Raw genomic sequence first — 14,321 nt, forward strand, 5'->3', positions numbered from 1 at the left:
ATGGTTTATTAGTATGGTTTAGGCGGGAGCAACCTGTTCCCACCTTATATGTACTATACTGAAAAAAATCCAATTGAATTAACTGAAAAGATGTGCATTGTCAGTTTAATATACATATGCTGACATTTATTCCTTAAAATATTAATTAATTTTTGATTTCTTAAAGTTATAAAAGTGAAAACATTTCAAAGATTTTTTTTCAGTAAAGTACAAATTATATTTTGGCTTTTAGAAAGCATAGGGTTTAGAACCCTACTCAGATTAATTTCTGCTCGTTCTGAGTTTGACTTATTTTAATTTCTGGTTGTTTTGGGTTTCATTTATTTATTGATATTGATTTGTTGTATTCTTGGTAGATTATTTGATTCTATTTTTGTTCATTTTTGGTTAAACTGGGCTCTTTACTTTTTTTGAAGAAGTTATTTTTGGCGAAAAGTTTCTTTGATTAATTTCTGGTCGTTTTATACTTACAAAGTGGTTTTAAGTAGGAAATATTAAACCACTTATGAACCTAAACACGCATTTCTGGACAATATGACGTGTGTGGGGGGAGAGGGTATCTGCCCTCTGATCACTTTGACTCTTAAAAAGAGCACTAGAGTGTCTGATTATCAATCCAATGAGCCCCCTTTGAAGTTTATATGACCACACTTTCTATAAAAACCATATATTTCCCCTGGATATAGCTTACAACCCTTGCCCTGAGGGCTGGAGGGATTTTTTATCCTCAAAGACATTATTTCCGGACCTTTCTGATCGGCTTAATAAAATGGCAATATCAAAATTTTGATTGGAAGTGTTTGGGGAAATGATAGGCGTGGAGGGAGACATTTGCCCTCTGATCACTTTCGACTAATAAAAACAGGCACTAGTCCTCTCAATTTCCAATCGACCGAGCCCTTTTTGAAGCTTCTAAGACAAAACTCTATAAAAACGTTATTATGCCCCAAGGGCATAACTTACTACCCTTGTTCTGAGGGCTATGGGGGGGGGGGGTTGAGGTTTGGCATCCTGAATGACATAATTTCCAGACCTTTCAACTACATTGAACAAAACGGCCATATCAAAATGTTGATCGGTAATTTTGTGGAAATGATGGGGGGGGGTTGATTCTCCCTCTGATTACTTTTGACTATTAAAAAGAGTAATAGCCCTCTCAATTTCTAATCGAAAGAGCCTTTTTTGAAGTTTTTACGGCAACACTTTCTATATAAGATTATATGCGCGCAGAGCATAACTTACAACCTGAGGGCTGTTGAAGGTAGTCATACTCAAAAAAAATAATTTCCGGACCCTTCAAATACGTTGAACAAAATAGCCATATCAAAATGTTGATCGAAAGTGTTTGGGGAAACGATGAGTATGGGGGGGGGGGATTAACCCTTCGGTCGCTTTTGACTATTAATAAGGGCACTAGCCCTCTCAATTCCCAATTGAATGAGTTCTTTTTGAAGTTTCTACGACAAGGCTGGCAAAGACCTAATTTCCAGAACTTTCAACTACGTTGAACAAAATGTCTATCTCAAAATTTTGATTGGATGTGCTTGGGGAAATGGTGGGCGTCAAAGGGGCGTTAGTTGCTCTCTAATCGCTTTCGATTATTAAATAGGGCACTAGTTCTTTCAATTTCCAATCGAATGAGCCCTTTTTGAAGTTTCTACGACAACACTTTCAATAAAAACTTATATGCCCCCAGGGCATAACTTACAACCCTTGCGCTGAAGGCTGTGGGGGGAGTGTCATTGTCAAAGACATAATTTCTCGAACTTTCAACTACGTAGAACAAAATGGTTGTCTCAACTTTTTATTGGATATTTTTGGAGAAATGGTGGGCGTGGGAGGGGTGTTAGTTTTCCTCCAATCACTTTTGACTATTAAAAAGGAGACTAGCCCTTCGAAGTTTCTATGACAACGCTCGAATGAGCCCTTTTTGAAGTTTCTACGACAACGCTTTCTATAAAAACCTAATATGCCCCCAGGGCATAAGTTACAAACCTTTCCCTGAGGGCTATGGTGTGGGTTGTCATCCTCAAACACCTAATTTTCAAAACTTTCAACTACGTTGAACAAAACGGCTGTCTAAAAATTTTTATTAGATGTTTTCGGGGAAAAGGTGGGCGTAAGAGGGGGTTAGTTTCCCTCTAATTACTTTCGACTATTAAAAAGGCCACTCGCCATTTCAATTTCCAATCGAATGAGCCCTTTTTGAAGTTTCTACGACAACGCTTTCTATAAAAACCTAATATGCCCCAAGGGCATAACTTACAACCCTTTCCCTGAGGGCTATGGAGGGGTTGTCATTCTCAAAGACCTAATTTCCATAACGTTCAACTACGTTGAACAAAATGGCTATCTCAAAATTTTGATTGGATGTGTTTGGGGAAAAGGTGGGCGTAAGAGGGGGTTAGTTGCCTTCCAATTACTTTCGACTATTAAAAAGGGCACTAGCCATTTCAATTTCAAATCGAATGAGCCCTTTTTGAAGTTTCTACGACAACGTGTTTTATAGAAACCTTATATACCCCCAGGATATAACTTATAACCCTTGCCCTGAGGGCTGTGAGGGAGTTGTCATCTTCAAAGACTTAATATACAGAATTTAAAACTACGTTGAATAAAATGGCTATCTCAAAATTTTGATTGGATGTGTTTGGGGAAAGGTGGGCGTAAAGGGATGTTATTTGCCCTCTAATCACTTTCGACTATTAAATAGGGCACTAGTTATTTCAATTTCCATTCGAATGAGTCCTTTTTGAAGTTTCTACGACAACGTTTTCTATAAAACCTCATATGACCCCAGGGCATAACTTACAACCCTTGAGCTGAGGGCTGTGGGGGGAGTGTAACCCTCAAAGAAATAATTTCCGGATTTTTCAACTACGTAGAACAAAATGGCTATCTCAAAATTTTTATTGGATGTTTTTGGAGAAATGGTTGGCGTGGGAGGGGTGTTAGTTTTCCTCCAATCGCTTTTGACTATTAAAAAGGAGACTAGCCCTTCGAAGTTTCTATGACAACGCTCGAATGAGCCCTTTTTGAAGTTTCTACGACAACGCTATCTATAAAAACCTAATATGCCCCCAGGGCATAACTTACAACCCTTTCCCTGAGGGCTATGGAGGGGTTGTCATCCTCAAAGACCTAGTTTCCAGAACGTTCAATTACGTTGAACAAAAAGGCTATATCAAAATTTTGATTGGATTTGTTTGGGGAAAAGGTGGGCGTAAGAGGGGGGTTAGTTTTGATTGGATGTGTTTGGGGGAATGAAGGACGTGGAGGGGGGACCTAGTTGCCCTCCAATCAATTTCGACTATTAAAAGGGCACTAGCCCTTTAATTTCCAATCGAATGGGCTTTTTTTGAAGATTCTACGACAACCCTTTCTACAAAAACCTTACATGCCCCCAGAGCATAAATTACAACCCTTGCCAACAGGGCTGTGGGGGAGTGTCCTCCTCAAAAACAGAATTTCTATAAGAAATAAACTGCGCTGAATAAGATGGCTGCCTCAAAATTTTCATTGGATGTGTTTGGGGAAATGGCGGGGGTAAGACCATTTCCAATTTCCAATCGAATGAGCCCTTTTCGAAGTTTCTACGACAACTCCTTCGATACGAAGTGCCCTGCCCTAAAGGAAAAAATAAAAAATAATACATTGTGCCAACATCGTTCTTTACTTAGGCAGTGCGATTGCGCTGCCTATGATAATAGTTTGGAAATCATAGGTAGCGCGCTAGCGCTGCCTAAGTAAAGAACGATGTGGGCACAATGTGTTTTTTCTCCACCCGGGCACTTCGTATCGAAGGAGTTGTCGTAAAAACTTCGAAAAGGACTCATTCGATTGGAAATTGGAGTGGCTACTGCCTTATTTAATAGTCGAAAATGATGGAAAGGCATCTAGCCCACCCAAGCCCCTCATTACCACAAACACAACCGATACGCATTTTGGGATAGCCATTTTGTTCAGCGTAGTTGATTTCCAGATAGAAAATATGTTTTTTAGGAGGAAACTGCCCCAAAACCCTCAGGGCAAGGATTTTAAGTTATGCCCTGGGGGCATAAAGGTTTTTATAGAAGGCGTTGTCGAGGAAACTTCAAAACAGGCTCATTCGATTGGAAATTCAAAGAGCTAGTACCCTTTTTAGTAGTCGAAAGTGATTGAAGGGCAACTTGCCCCCCCCCCCACGTCCATCATTCCCCCAAACACATCCAATCAAAATTTTGAGATAGCTATTTTGTTCAGCGTAGTTGATTTCCAGATAGAAAATATGTTTTTGAGGAGGACACTCCCCCATATCCCTCACGGCTAGGGTTTTAAGTTATGCCCTGGGGGTATATAAGGTTTTTATAGACGGCGTTGTCGTAAAAGCTTCAAAACAGGCTCAGTCGATTGGAAATTCAAAGCGCTCGTACCCTTTTAATAGTCGAAAGTGATTGGAGGGCAACTAGCCCCCTCCCCACGCCCATCACTCCCCCAAACACATCCAATCAAAATTTTGAGATAGCCATTTTGTTCAGCGTAGTTGATTTCCAGATATAAGATATATTTTGAGGAGGACACACCCTCACAACCCTCAGGGCAAGGGTTTTAAGTTATAGCCTGGGGGCATATAAGGTTTTTATAGAAGGTGTTGTCGTAGAAACTTCAAAGCAGGCTCATTCGATTGGAAATCAAAGGGCTAGTACACTTTTTAAGAGTCGAAAGTGATTGGAGGGCAACTAGCCCCTCCCCACGCCCATCATTCCCCCGAACACATCCAATCGAAATTTTGAGACAGCCATTTTGTTCAACATAGTTTTAAGTTCTGGAAATTAGGTCTTTGAGGATGACAACCTCCTCACAGCCCTCAGGACAAGGGTTGTAAGTTATACCCTGGGGGCATATAAAGTTTTTATAAAACGCGTTCAAAAAGGGCTCATTTGATTAGAAATTGAAATGGCTTGTGCCCTTTTTAATACTCGAAAGTAATTGGAGGGCAACTAACACCCCTTCCGCCCCCACCATTTCCCCAAACACATCCAATCAAAATTTTGAGACAGCCATTTTGTTCTAAGCAATTAAAGTTCGGAAAATTATAACCTTTAGCAGGACATTCCCCACAGAGTTTTTAAGGTAATAGCTATGAATTATGCTTTGGTGGCATATAAGTTAGTATTGACATCTTTGTCATAGAAGCTTGACAAAGGGCTCATTCGATTTGTGATTGAAAGGTCTAGTGCCCTTTTTAATTCTTGAAAGTGGTTTTACGGCATCTAGCTCCCCTTTTTCGCCAACTTTTTCCCTACACACAGGCAATCAAAATTTTTAGATAGCCATTTTATTCAGTGTTTTGTATTTCCAGATAGAAATTATGTTTTTGAGGAGGACACTCCCCAATAGCCCTCAGGGCAAGGGTTGTAAGTTATTCCCTGGGGGCATATAAGGCTTTTACTGAACGCGTCGTCGTAGAAACTTCAAAATGACTCATTTTATTGGAAATTGAAATGGCTAGTGCCCTTTTTAATAGTCGATAGGGACTGAAAGACAAGAAACAGCCAGTCCACGCCAATCATTTCCCCAAACAATTCCGATCAAAATTTCTTGACATCGATTTTGTTCAACGAAGTTGCTAGTTCAGGAAATTATACCTTTGAGCAGGACACTCTCCCCATAGTCTTCAAGGCAAGGGTTATAAGTTATGCCCTGGGGGCATATAAGGTTTTTATTGAAATGGGCAAGTGACCCTCCTCTCACGCCCACCATTTCCCCAAACACATCCAATAAAAATTTTGAGATATCCATTTTGTTCAACGTAGTCGTAAGTTCTGGAAATTAAGCCTTTTAGGATAAAAACCCCATCAGAGCTTTCAGTACAAGGGTTGTAATTTGTGCCCTGGGGGCATATAAAGTTTATATAGGAAGTTGTTGTACAAATTTCAAAAGGGCCTCATTTGATTGGAAATTGAAATTGCCCTTTTTAATAGTCGAAACTGAGTGGAGAGTAATTAAACCCCCTCTCACGCCCTTCATCTCCCCAAACACATTCAATCAAAGCTTAGAGATAGCCATTTTGTTCAATATAGTTGAAAGTTCTGGAAATAATGTATTTAAGGATGAAAAACCCCCGAGAACCCCCAGGGCAAAGGTTGTAAGTTATGCCCAGGGGGCATATAAGGTTTTTAATGATAGAGTTGTCGTAAAAACTTCTAAAGGGGCTCATTCAATTGGAAATTGAGAGGGATAGTGCCCTTTTTAACAGTCGAAAGTGATTGGACGGTAACTAACCCCTCTTTCACGCCCACCATTCCCCCAAACACATTCAATCAAATTTTCAGATAGCCATTTTGTTCAACGTAGTAGAAAGTTCTGGAAATTCTGGAAGTTCTGGTCCGTGAGGATGACAACCCCCCCCCCCAGCCCTCAGGACGAGGGTTGTAAGTTATCCCCTGGGGCATATAAGGTTTTTATTGAAAGCGTTGTCGTAGAAACTTCAAAAGGGCTCATTTGATTGGAAATCGAAAGGGCTAGTGCTTTTTTAATAGTTGAAAGTGATTGGAGAAAGACTAACGCCTCTCTCACGTCCACCATTTTCGCAGACACATCCAATCGAAATTTTGAGATAGCCATTTTGTGTAATGTAGTTGAAAGTTCTGGAAACTAGGTCTAAGAGGATGGCAACCACCCTCACAGCCCTTAGGGGTAAGAGTTGTAATTTATGCCCTGGGGTCATATAAGGTGTTTATAGGAAGTTTTGTCGTAGAAACTCGAAAAAGGCTCATTCGATTGGAATTCGAAAGGCCTAGTGTCCTTTTTAATAGTCGAAAGTATTTGGAAGGCTTGACATTTTTATAGCAAAGATCGATTTGGATATAATGTATTATTTTTTTTATTGTTGTTGTTGTTTAGACCAGGGCCCTTTGTATCAAAGGAGTTGTCGTAGGAACTTCGAAAAGGGCTCATTCGATTAAAAATAGAAAGGGTTGATGCCCTTTTTAATAGTCGAAAGTGATTGGAGGGAAACTAATCCTCCTCCCACGCCCACCCTCCCATTTGACTTAATGTTTAAAAACAAAATGTTGCCATAAGATTAAATCAAAATGCACTGTGTTAATGCTAATTCCCAATAAGGCATCTCAGCAGTATCCCAAGAACGACTGAGGGTAATATGTTCAAAACTTTTGGGGCTGCTTCTGCTCTTCAAATTTAACCAAATCAAAATAGCGTAAGTGTGTCCAAGTTATCAAAGAAAGTAAACAGATTTTTCTGCGAATGGTATCAAGTTTTCCATTTCAGGGCAACTAGAGGAGGTATGAAACTAAATTAAACACTACTATTTGTGTCCAGATTTTTAAGAGGGTGTATGTTCTTAAAAATTGCTTCCAAAAAAAATTGTTCCAAACTATAAATTCTTAAAAAAACGAAAAGATTTAAAGTATTATTTTCTTTTTCTCTGAAAAGACTATGTCAATATAAAACAAACAGAAATTAATTAAATAAACTTTTTCCACAAAACAAGCTTTTCAAAGAAAAGTAAAGAACTCCATTAAACAAAAAATGAGCAAAAATAAAATAAAATAATCTACCAAGCGTGAAACTACCATAAATCAGCATCGATAAATAAATAAAACCCAAAACGAGCAGAAATTACAATAAATAACCGAGTCAAAATCAAAACGAGCAGAAATTAACATAAGTTGGGCTCAAAACCCCTATGCATTCCCAAGGCCAGAACAAAATTTGCACGTTATTAAAAAAAATATAAATGTTTTCACTTTTATAACTTTAATAAATCAAATAATATTAAGATTTTGATTACTAAATATCAGTATATGTATATTAAACTGACAATGCAATTTCATTTGTATTTTTTCAGTAAAGCACAAATTCTTTTCTGACCTTGGAAAAGCATATGGGTTTTCAGCACAACTTAAGCTAATTTTGTCTCGTTTTGATTTTGGCTGGGTTATTTATTGTAATTTGAGTGGGTGTAGAATTAAAAATCTTGACGAACAAGGGAATAAAACTACTTGCGTACCGCATATGCCGCGCTGGTACCGGCTGAATTTTTGGTACCGGTTGAGCTACATTTCGCGGGAGCCTTTGGCGCGAAGGGAGATGCTCAGGGGGGAGGATTCCACGAAGCCGCGGATTTTCCAAAATATCGACACCAAATTTAAAACATAATTCATCACGGCGTGTCGATAGAGCTTTAAGTGAAAATAGTTTCAAAAGGGAGCAATAAGGGACTTTATGAGATTTAGAAACAACCAGAAGAGCTTTGTATTGGATGCCTTCCAGGCGGTTTTTCTGGTCCAAATTCAGGCAGTAATGTCAGACAGGACAAACATATTCTACCAGCGGTCTGACAAATGTAAAAAAAATACGGATTTGGTAGGGGGTTGGAACACCATGACAAGCAAGGAGTTTTAAAGAAAGGATATCCAGGTTTACCCGTTTGATCATCTACTGTGTCTGTTTTTCCCACTTCAGGTCATGTGTGAGATACATTCCTAAGAGTTTGATATCCATGAGGCCTGAAACATCTGTAAAGCAAGGGATGAACTGTCTCTTAGAAAAGAGAAAGCTAATATCACCGATTTTTCACGGCTGACCATCATTTTGCCCTCTTCAGCTTGGCGTGATAAACTCGCCATTATTCCCTCTGCCTCACTTGAAACACTCTTTTCACCCATCTCGTACATGCTCAGTAGGAACGTCTCATGTAAGTAGTTCAGGCAAACCATAAATTAGGATGCTACCATAGCTATTAGTCACCCTATAGACTTACCCCCCTTACCTCCTCTAGGGGCCATACGGTATCTAATTTACCACATTTGTCTTGGTCGCATCTTATTTTGTTTTTTACCTTGGTATCCATTTCTCTTTCACTCCTATTATGTTTTCATTTTGTTTCAACCTGATAGTGATACCGATGATAATGATGCTGATTTACTTCACTAAAGATGCCTGGTAACTATCTTTTTGACAAAGTTACGACAAAAGCAAATTCAAAGTTACTAATACATAGATCCCACTTTTTTCTTTAAGGGAAGCTAATGCACTGCATAATAAAACTAAAAGCTTTCTTTCCTTTCTTTAAAAAATCTATATCTATCTATCTTTTTGATAGATAAATAGATATATAGATATATAGATCAAATAGATAAATAAATAGATATATAAATAAATAGATAAATAGATATATAGATCAAAAATATATAAATAAATAGATAAATAGATAAATAAATAGATAAATAGATATATAGATCAAAAAGATAGATAGATATAGATATAGATAGATAGATAGATAGATAGATATAGATAGATATATAGATAGACATTTTATGACAGTTAGACATTTTATGACCAAAAAGTGCAGAGTGTCAGTCATGGTAGTATATGTAGAAGTAGATATAGGTAGCATAGTAGAACCGACTGATGAAGTTAGTAGTAGCTCAGACGAATTTTGTTTACAGCTACAGAAACAAATGGACAGGGTTCCAGGTATACTGGTATTTTTATTAAGAGACCTTGACACCCAGGTCGGTAGAAATAGGGATAGATGGTATCCTAGTTTAGGTAAATTTGGTGTACGAAAAGAAAACCGTAATGGCTACAGACTGCTGCAATTTTGTAGGTATCGAAATCTAGTTATAACCAATACATTATATAGTCATAAAATGGCCCACAAGTTAACATAGTATTCACGTGATGGCAGGACAGCTAACTTTATTGATTATGTTATTATAAACCGAAGACTGGCAGGATCAGTACAAGATATTAGGTTATATGGGAGAGCTATTATTGATGTTAAAAGTAAAGATCACCATCTAGCAGTGTCTGGGCTTAATTCACAGCTATAGTTTAGGAAGGGTAATTGTCTTCCGGGAAGCTATGATGTTAGCAGACTCCATGATGAGAATTCGAGAGAAACTTTCCAGGATCAATTGAATACTAAGCTGGAGAATTTAAAAACTGACAATGTAGAAGATGGATGGAATAATTTTAGGAAAATAGTTTGGGAAGTCACTGATGGTGCCTTAGGGAAGAAAGTTAGAAACGCAGCTAGGAATATTAGTGAAAAGGCTTTATGTTTAATAAAGAAAAAAGGGGCTTGTACAAAAATTATTTGTGTGAAGGATCATATGAAAATAAGAGGAATAAAAAGAAAGTGGACAAAACATTAACATATGAATCAAGGAGTTGTGAAGTGGAGGCCAAGGAAAAAATTGCCGAGGATCTGGAAGATGCAGCTAGACGGTATAATAGTAAAACATTGTACTGGCATGTTAAAAATTGTGAGAGAATAGCCAATCTGGACTTGTACCAGTTAAAGATAGGAACAGGGCCACAATTAGTGATACGGAAAGAGTTAAAGAGATATAGACAGAATATTTTGAGAATGTGCTAAACCGTGATAGAGTTATAGGAAAAGATATAGAACAGAATGGAAAATATTTTTGACACTTTGGATGTGAAAAAAGACTTATTTTGTGATAAAGAATTAATGACAGTACTAAAAGGAATGAAAAATAATACGGCCCCAGGTACTGATATTGTGGCAAATGAGTTTATTAAATATGGTGGTTAAGAGGTTAGAGATTGGTTACTGAATATTATGACTAAAAATTTTTGAAAAAGCAAAGGGACCTAGCGATTTTGGAAAACTCTAATTAAACCCATCTATAAGAAAAATTATAAGAGTGATTGTCATCATTATAGAGGCATTAGCCTGACTTCTGTAGGAAGCAAATTACTTAGTTTGACGATAATTTTTAGACTTAATAGATGCTGTGGAAAACGTTTTGAGAGAAAAAGAATTTTGACAGAAAAAGGGTTTCAGGTGGATCAATAACGTTTCAGGTACACTTAGACTGTACTTACCGAATAACTACTACTACTAACAACTCGCCGCAGCACCAAGCCTCCTGAGACCAACACAGCTATGTATGCTCCTCCTCCATCCCAATCTATTCAAAGCCTCCCTCTTTACACCCTCCCAGGAAAATACCATTTTCTTTAATACCCTAATGAAGGGTATACATTAATACCCTAATGTATACCCTTCCGTGTTTTAGGAAGGGTAGAAGATGTGTCGACCATGTTTTTAATCTTGGATTAATATTTAAGAAGTGCCTGATTTATCAAACGCCTTTAGTCTTCTTTTTTATAGATTATGAGCAAGTGTTTGATTCAGCTGATAGAAGAGCTTTAGCGAAGGTCCTATCCTTTTATAGTATACCAGACAAATAAATTAAATCGATAAGTCCCATGTACGAAAGACTCTGCCGCGGATAAGGTAGGAAATGAGGTTAGCAGCTGGTTTCGTATTAAATCAGGAGTTATAAATGGGGATGTATAAACTCTCCTGGACTTAGATTACGCTGATGATTTGAGCGTCCTAAATGACAATGTTAGCAGAATTTATAAATTTTTGGAAGTCTGAAAGCTCATGGTGCAAGATTAGGTTTGAAAATTAAGATTAGAAAAGACTAAGTCACTAAAACTTGGAATAAGTGAAGGTCAAAAGCTGATGATGGGTAACGAAAAGATCGACCAAGTGGACAGCTTCACTTACCTAGGTAGTATCATTAATAAAGACGGTGGATGCAGTGAAGATGTTAAAAGTAGAATAGTAGAAAAGAAGAATAGTTAAAAGTAGAAAAGTAGAATAGGGTGTCTTTTCATATTTGAAAAAGGTTTGGAAGAATACAAAATAAGTCTACGAACCAAGATTATTGAAACCTACAGTGAAGACAGTGGTCAAGTATAGTTCCGGAGCGTGGGCACTCCGTAAAACGGAGGAGGATTCACTAGATGTTTTCCAGAGAAATTGTCCAAATGATTATTTTAAATAAACGAATGACTGACCGTATCTCAACAGTAAACTGTACAAAAGTGTGGTTTAATCCCGCTTTCTAGGGCTATAATGAGAGAAAGGTTAAGATGGCTAAGGTATGCTCAGTGGATGAAGGATGACAGATTGCCAAAGATTGTCTTTGTCGGCCAACCGTCTAGGGCCAAACGAAAAGGAAGTCGTCCCAGAATGGGACGATTGAGATAGATTGAGATGGAAGAGCCTGCGTAGCTGTGTTAGCCTCAGGCGGCATGGTGCTGCAGTGATTTGTTAGTAGTAGTAGTAGTAGTAGTAGTAGTATATATGTAGTATATATATATATATATATATATATATATATATATATATATATATATATATATGTATATAGACAATATATATATATATATATATGAGCATAGACAAACCTCGGCTTTTCCTTAGGTCGAATGGAAGTATCCCTTCTATTAAACATTGCCTGCATCATTGTCTCATATCCTTCGCCAATCACTTTTCCATCTTCAGAGCGGTCGAGTAAAGAAGGATATTCAGTCACTAATTCCTTACAAATGGCTACTATTTCAGAGTCGTCGAGTCTACGGGCTCCTTTTTCAACTTTGTTGAAGTGCAACAGCTTATAATAAACAATACTAGCTATACGTTGTTTTTCACTTCGATGAAAAGTGTCTCCTTTTAAGGCTCGGGATATATCAGGAAAATTTGAAACTTTAAATTTATACTTGGCACCTGAAAGAAAACAAGCATTAAAACATTTTTTATGAAAAAATTTTATCCTTGGTCCCACCAGCTATTTACTAGCAGGGGCGTAATTTGCTATGGGGCAGATGAGGGGCAACTCCCCCTCCAGGCCCAAGTTTGCCCCCCCCCAACCTAAGTTTGCCCCTCTCCCCCAGCTGAAATTTAGTTTCAGCAAAATATCTTCTAAAAATTAAGATAAGCCTGCATAATTCAAGTATCCAGAGAAACAGGTCAGTTTTCTTTAGTATATCTTTGCCTTTATGGTATTATTAAATAAAAAACAATTTTTTTTTAGCTGAAAGTAAGGAGCAACATTAAAACTAAAAAAAAAAACAGAAATTATTCCGTATATGAGAGGGGCTGTCCCCTCCTCAACGCCTCTCTCTTTACGCTGAAGTTTGACTCTGTCTCACAACTTCTTTTTTTTAAACAATAAAAAACTTTAGCATAAAGAGTGAGGCGTTGAGGAGGGGACAGCCCCTTTCGTATACGGAATAATTTCTATTCGTTTTAAGGATTAATGTTGCTATTTACTTTCAGTTAAAAAAACATGTTATTTTTAATTTAATTTTTTAACGTTTTTGAATTGATGCAGGTTTTGATTTTGGCTCACCGTAGATGAATAATTAAAACAAAATTTGCATATTAATTTTACTTTTATTTGGTTAAATGGCTTTCCCGAAAGTTGTTTAATTTTATTTACGAACGTTTTTATTGGTAATAAATATACGTAACTTACGAATTAAGCTACGTAACGAACTTCTATATTTATATATTTTTATTACGTATATTAGGGGTTTCGCCCTTTAGTCAATACCTCGCTCTTTACGCCAAGTTCGAATTTTATTCCAATTCTTTAAAAATGAACCTTAATCACAAAGGCGGTTAATTACAATAAATAGCTCTTATGAAAGTACTAAAAAATCTTTGGCTTAAAGAGCGAGGTATTGACTAAGGGGCAGACCAAATCATATACATAGTAATTTCTGTTCGTTTTAAGTTTTAATGTTGCTCCTTACTTTCAGTTGAAAAACTTTTTTTTTCTGATGGTTTTTTAAATAATACTGGGAAATCCAGCACCCCTTTCATAGCAATGTCCCTTCCCCTATGAAAAATTCCTCCATGGAAAGATCCTCCCACGTAACCCCCGACCCCCCTCACTACCAGAAAATATCCCACCTGAAAACGTTGTATACTTCCCAATAACCAATAGGCTACTCTATGTAAACATTGGGTAAAGTTACTAACTTTCAGCCCTCCCCCCGGGGGCTTTGGGGGATTAAGTCATCCTAAAAGACATATTTATCATATTTTCGACCATGCTGAACAAAATGGCTATCTCAAAATTTTGATCGAGTGACTTTGGATAAATAATGAGTGTGGGAGGGGGCCTAGTTGCCCTCCAATTTTTTTGGTCACTTAAAAAGGGCATTAGAACTTTTAATTTCCGTTTGAATGAGCACTTCCACTATATTCTAGGACCACAGGGTCGATACGATCACCCCTGTAAAAAAAAATAAATAAACAGGCATCCGTGATCTTTCTTCTGGCAAAAAATACCAAATTCCACATTTTTGCAGATAGGAGCTTGAAACCTCTACAGTAGGGTTCTCTGAAACGCTGAATCTCATGGTGTGATTTTCATTAAGGCTATATAGTTTTTAGGGGGTGTTTTCCTCTTTGTTCGAAAATAGGGCAAATTTTCTCAGGCGCGTAACTTTTGATGGGTAAGACTTGATGAAACTTA

General features: G+C 37.5%; 1 protein-coding gene across 2 annotated transcripts in view; it reads right to left on the reverse strand.

Moving 5' to 3' along the window:
• Positions 1–14,321, reverse strand: part of LOC148952732 (uncharacterized) — a 112,581-nt gene that overhangs the window by 32,389 nt on the left and 65,871 nt on the right. For both annotated transcript variants that reach the window (XM_089087385.1, XM_089087384.1), the window contains exon 7: positions 12,244–12,562. In XM_089087385.1, coding sequence (XP_088943511.1) covers positions 12,244–12,562 — 319 coding nt within the window. The remainder of the gene's footprint in view (positions 1–12,243; positions 12,563–14,321) is intronic.

The sequence above is a fragment of the Artemia sp. Qi Xiang Cuo genome, chromosome 4 (assembly GCF_049724085.1).
Source record: "Artemia sp. Qi Xiang Cuo chromosome 4, ASM4972408v1, whole genome shotgun sequence".
Lineage (NCBI taxonomy): Eukaryota > Metazoa > Arthropoda > Branchiopoda > Anostraca > Artemiidae > Artemia > Artemia sp. Qi Xiang Cuo.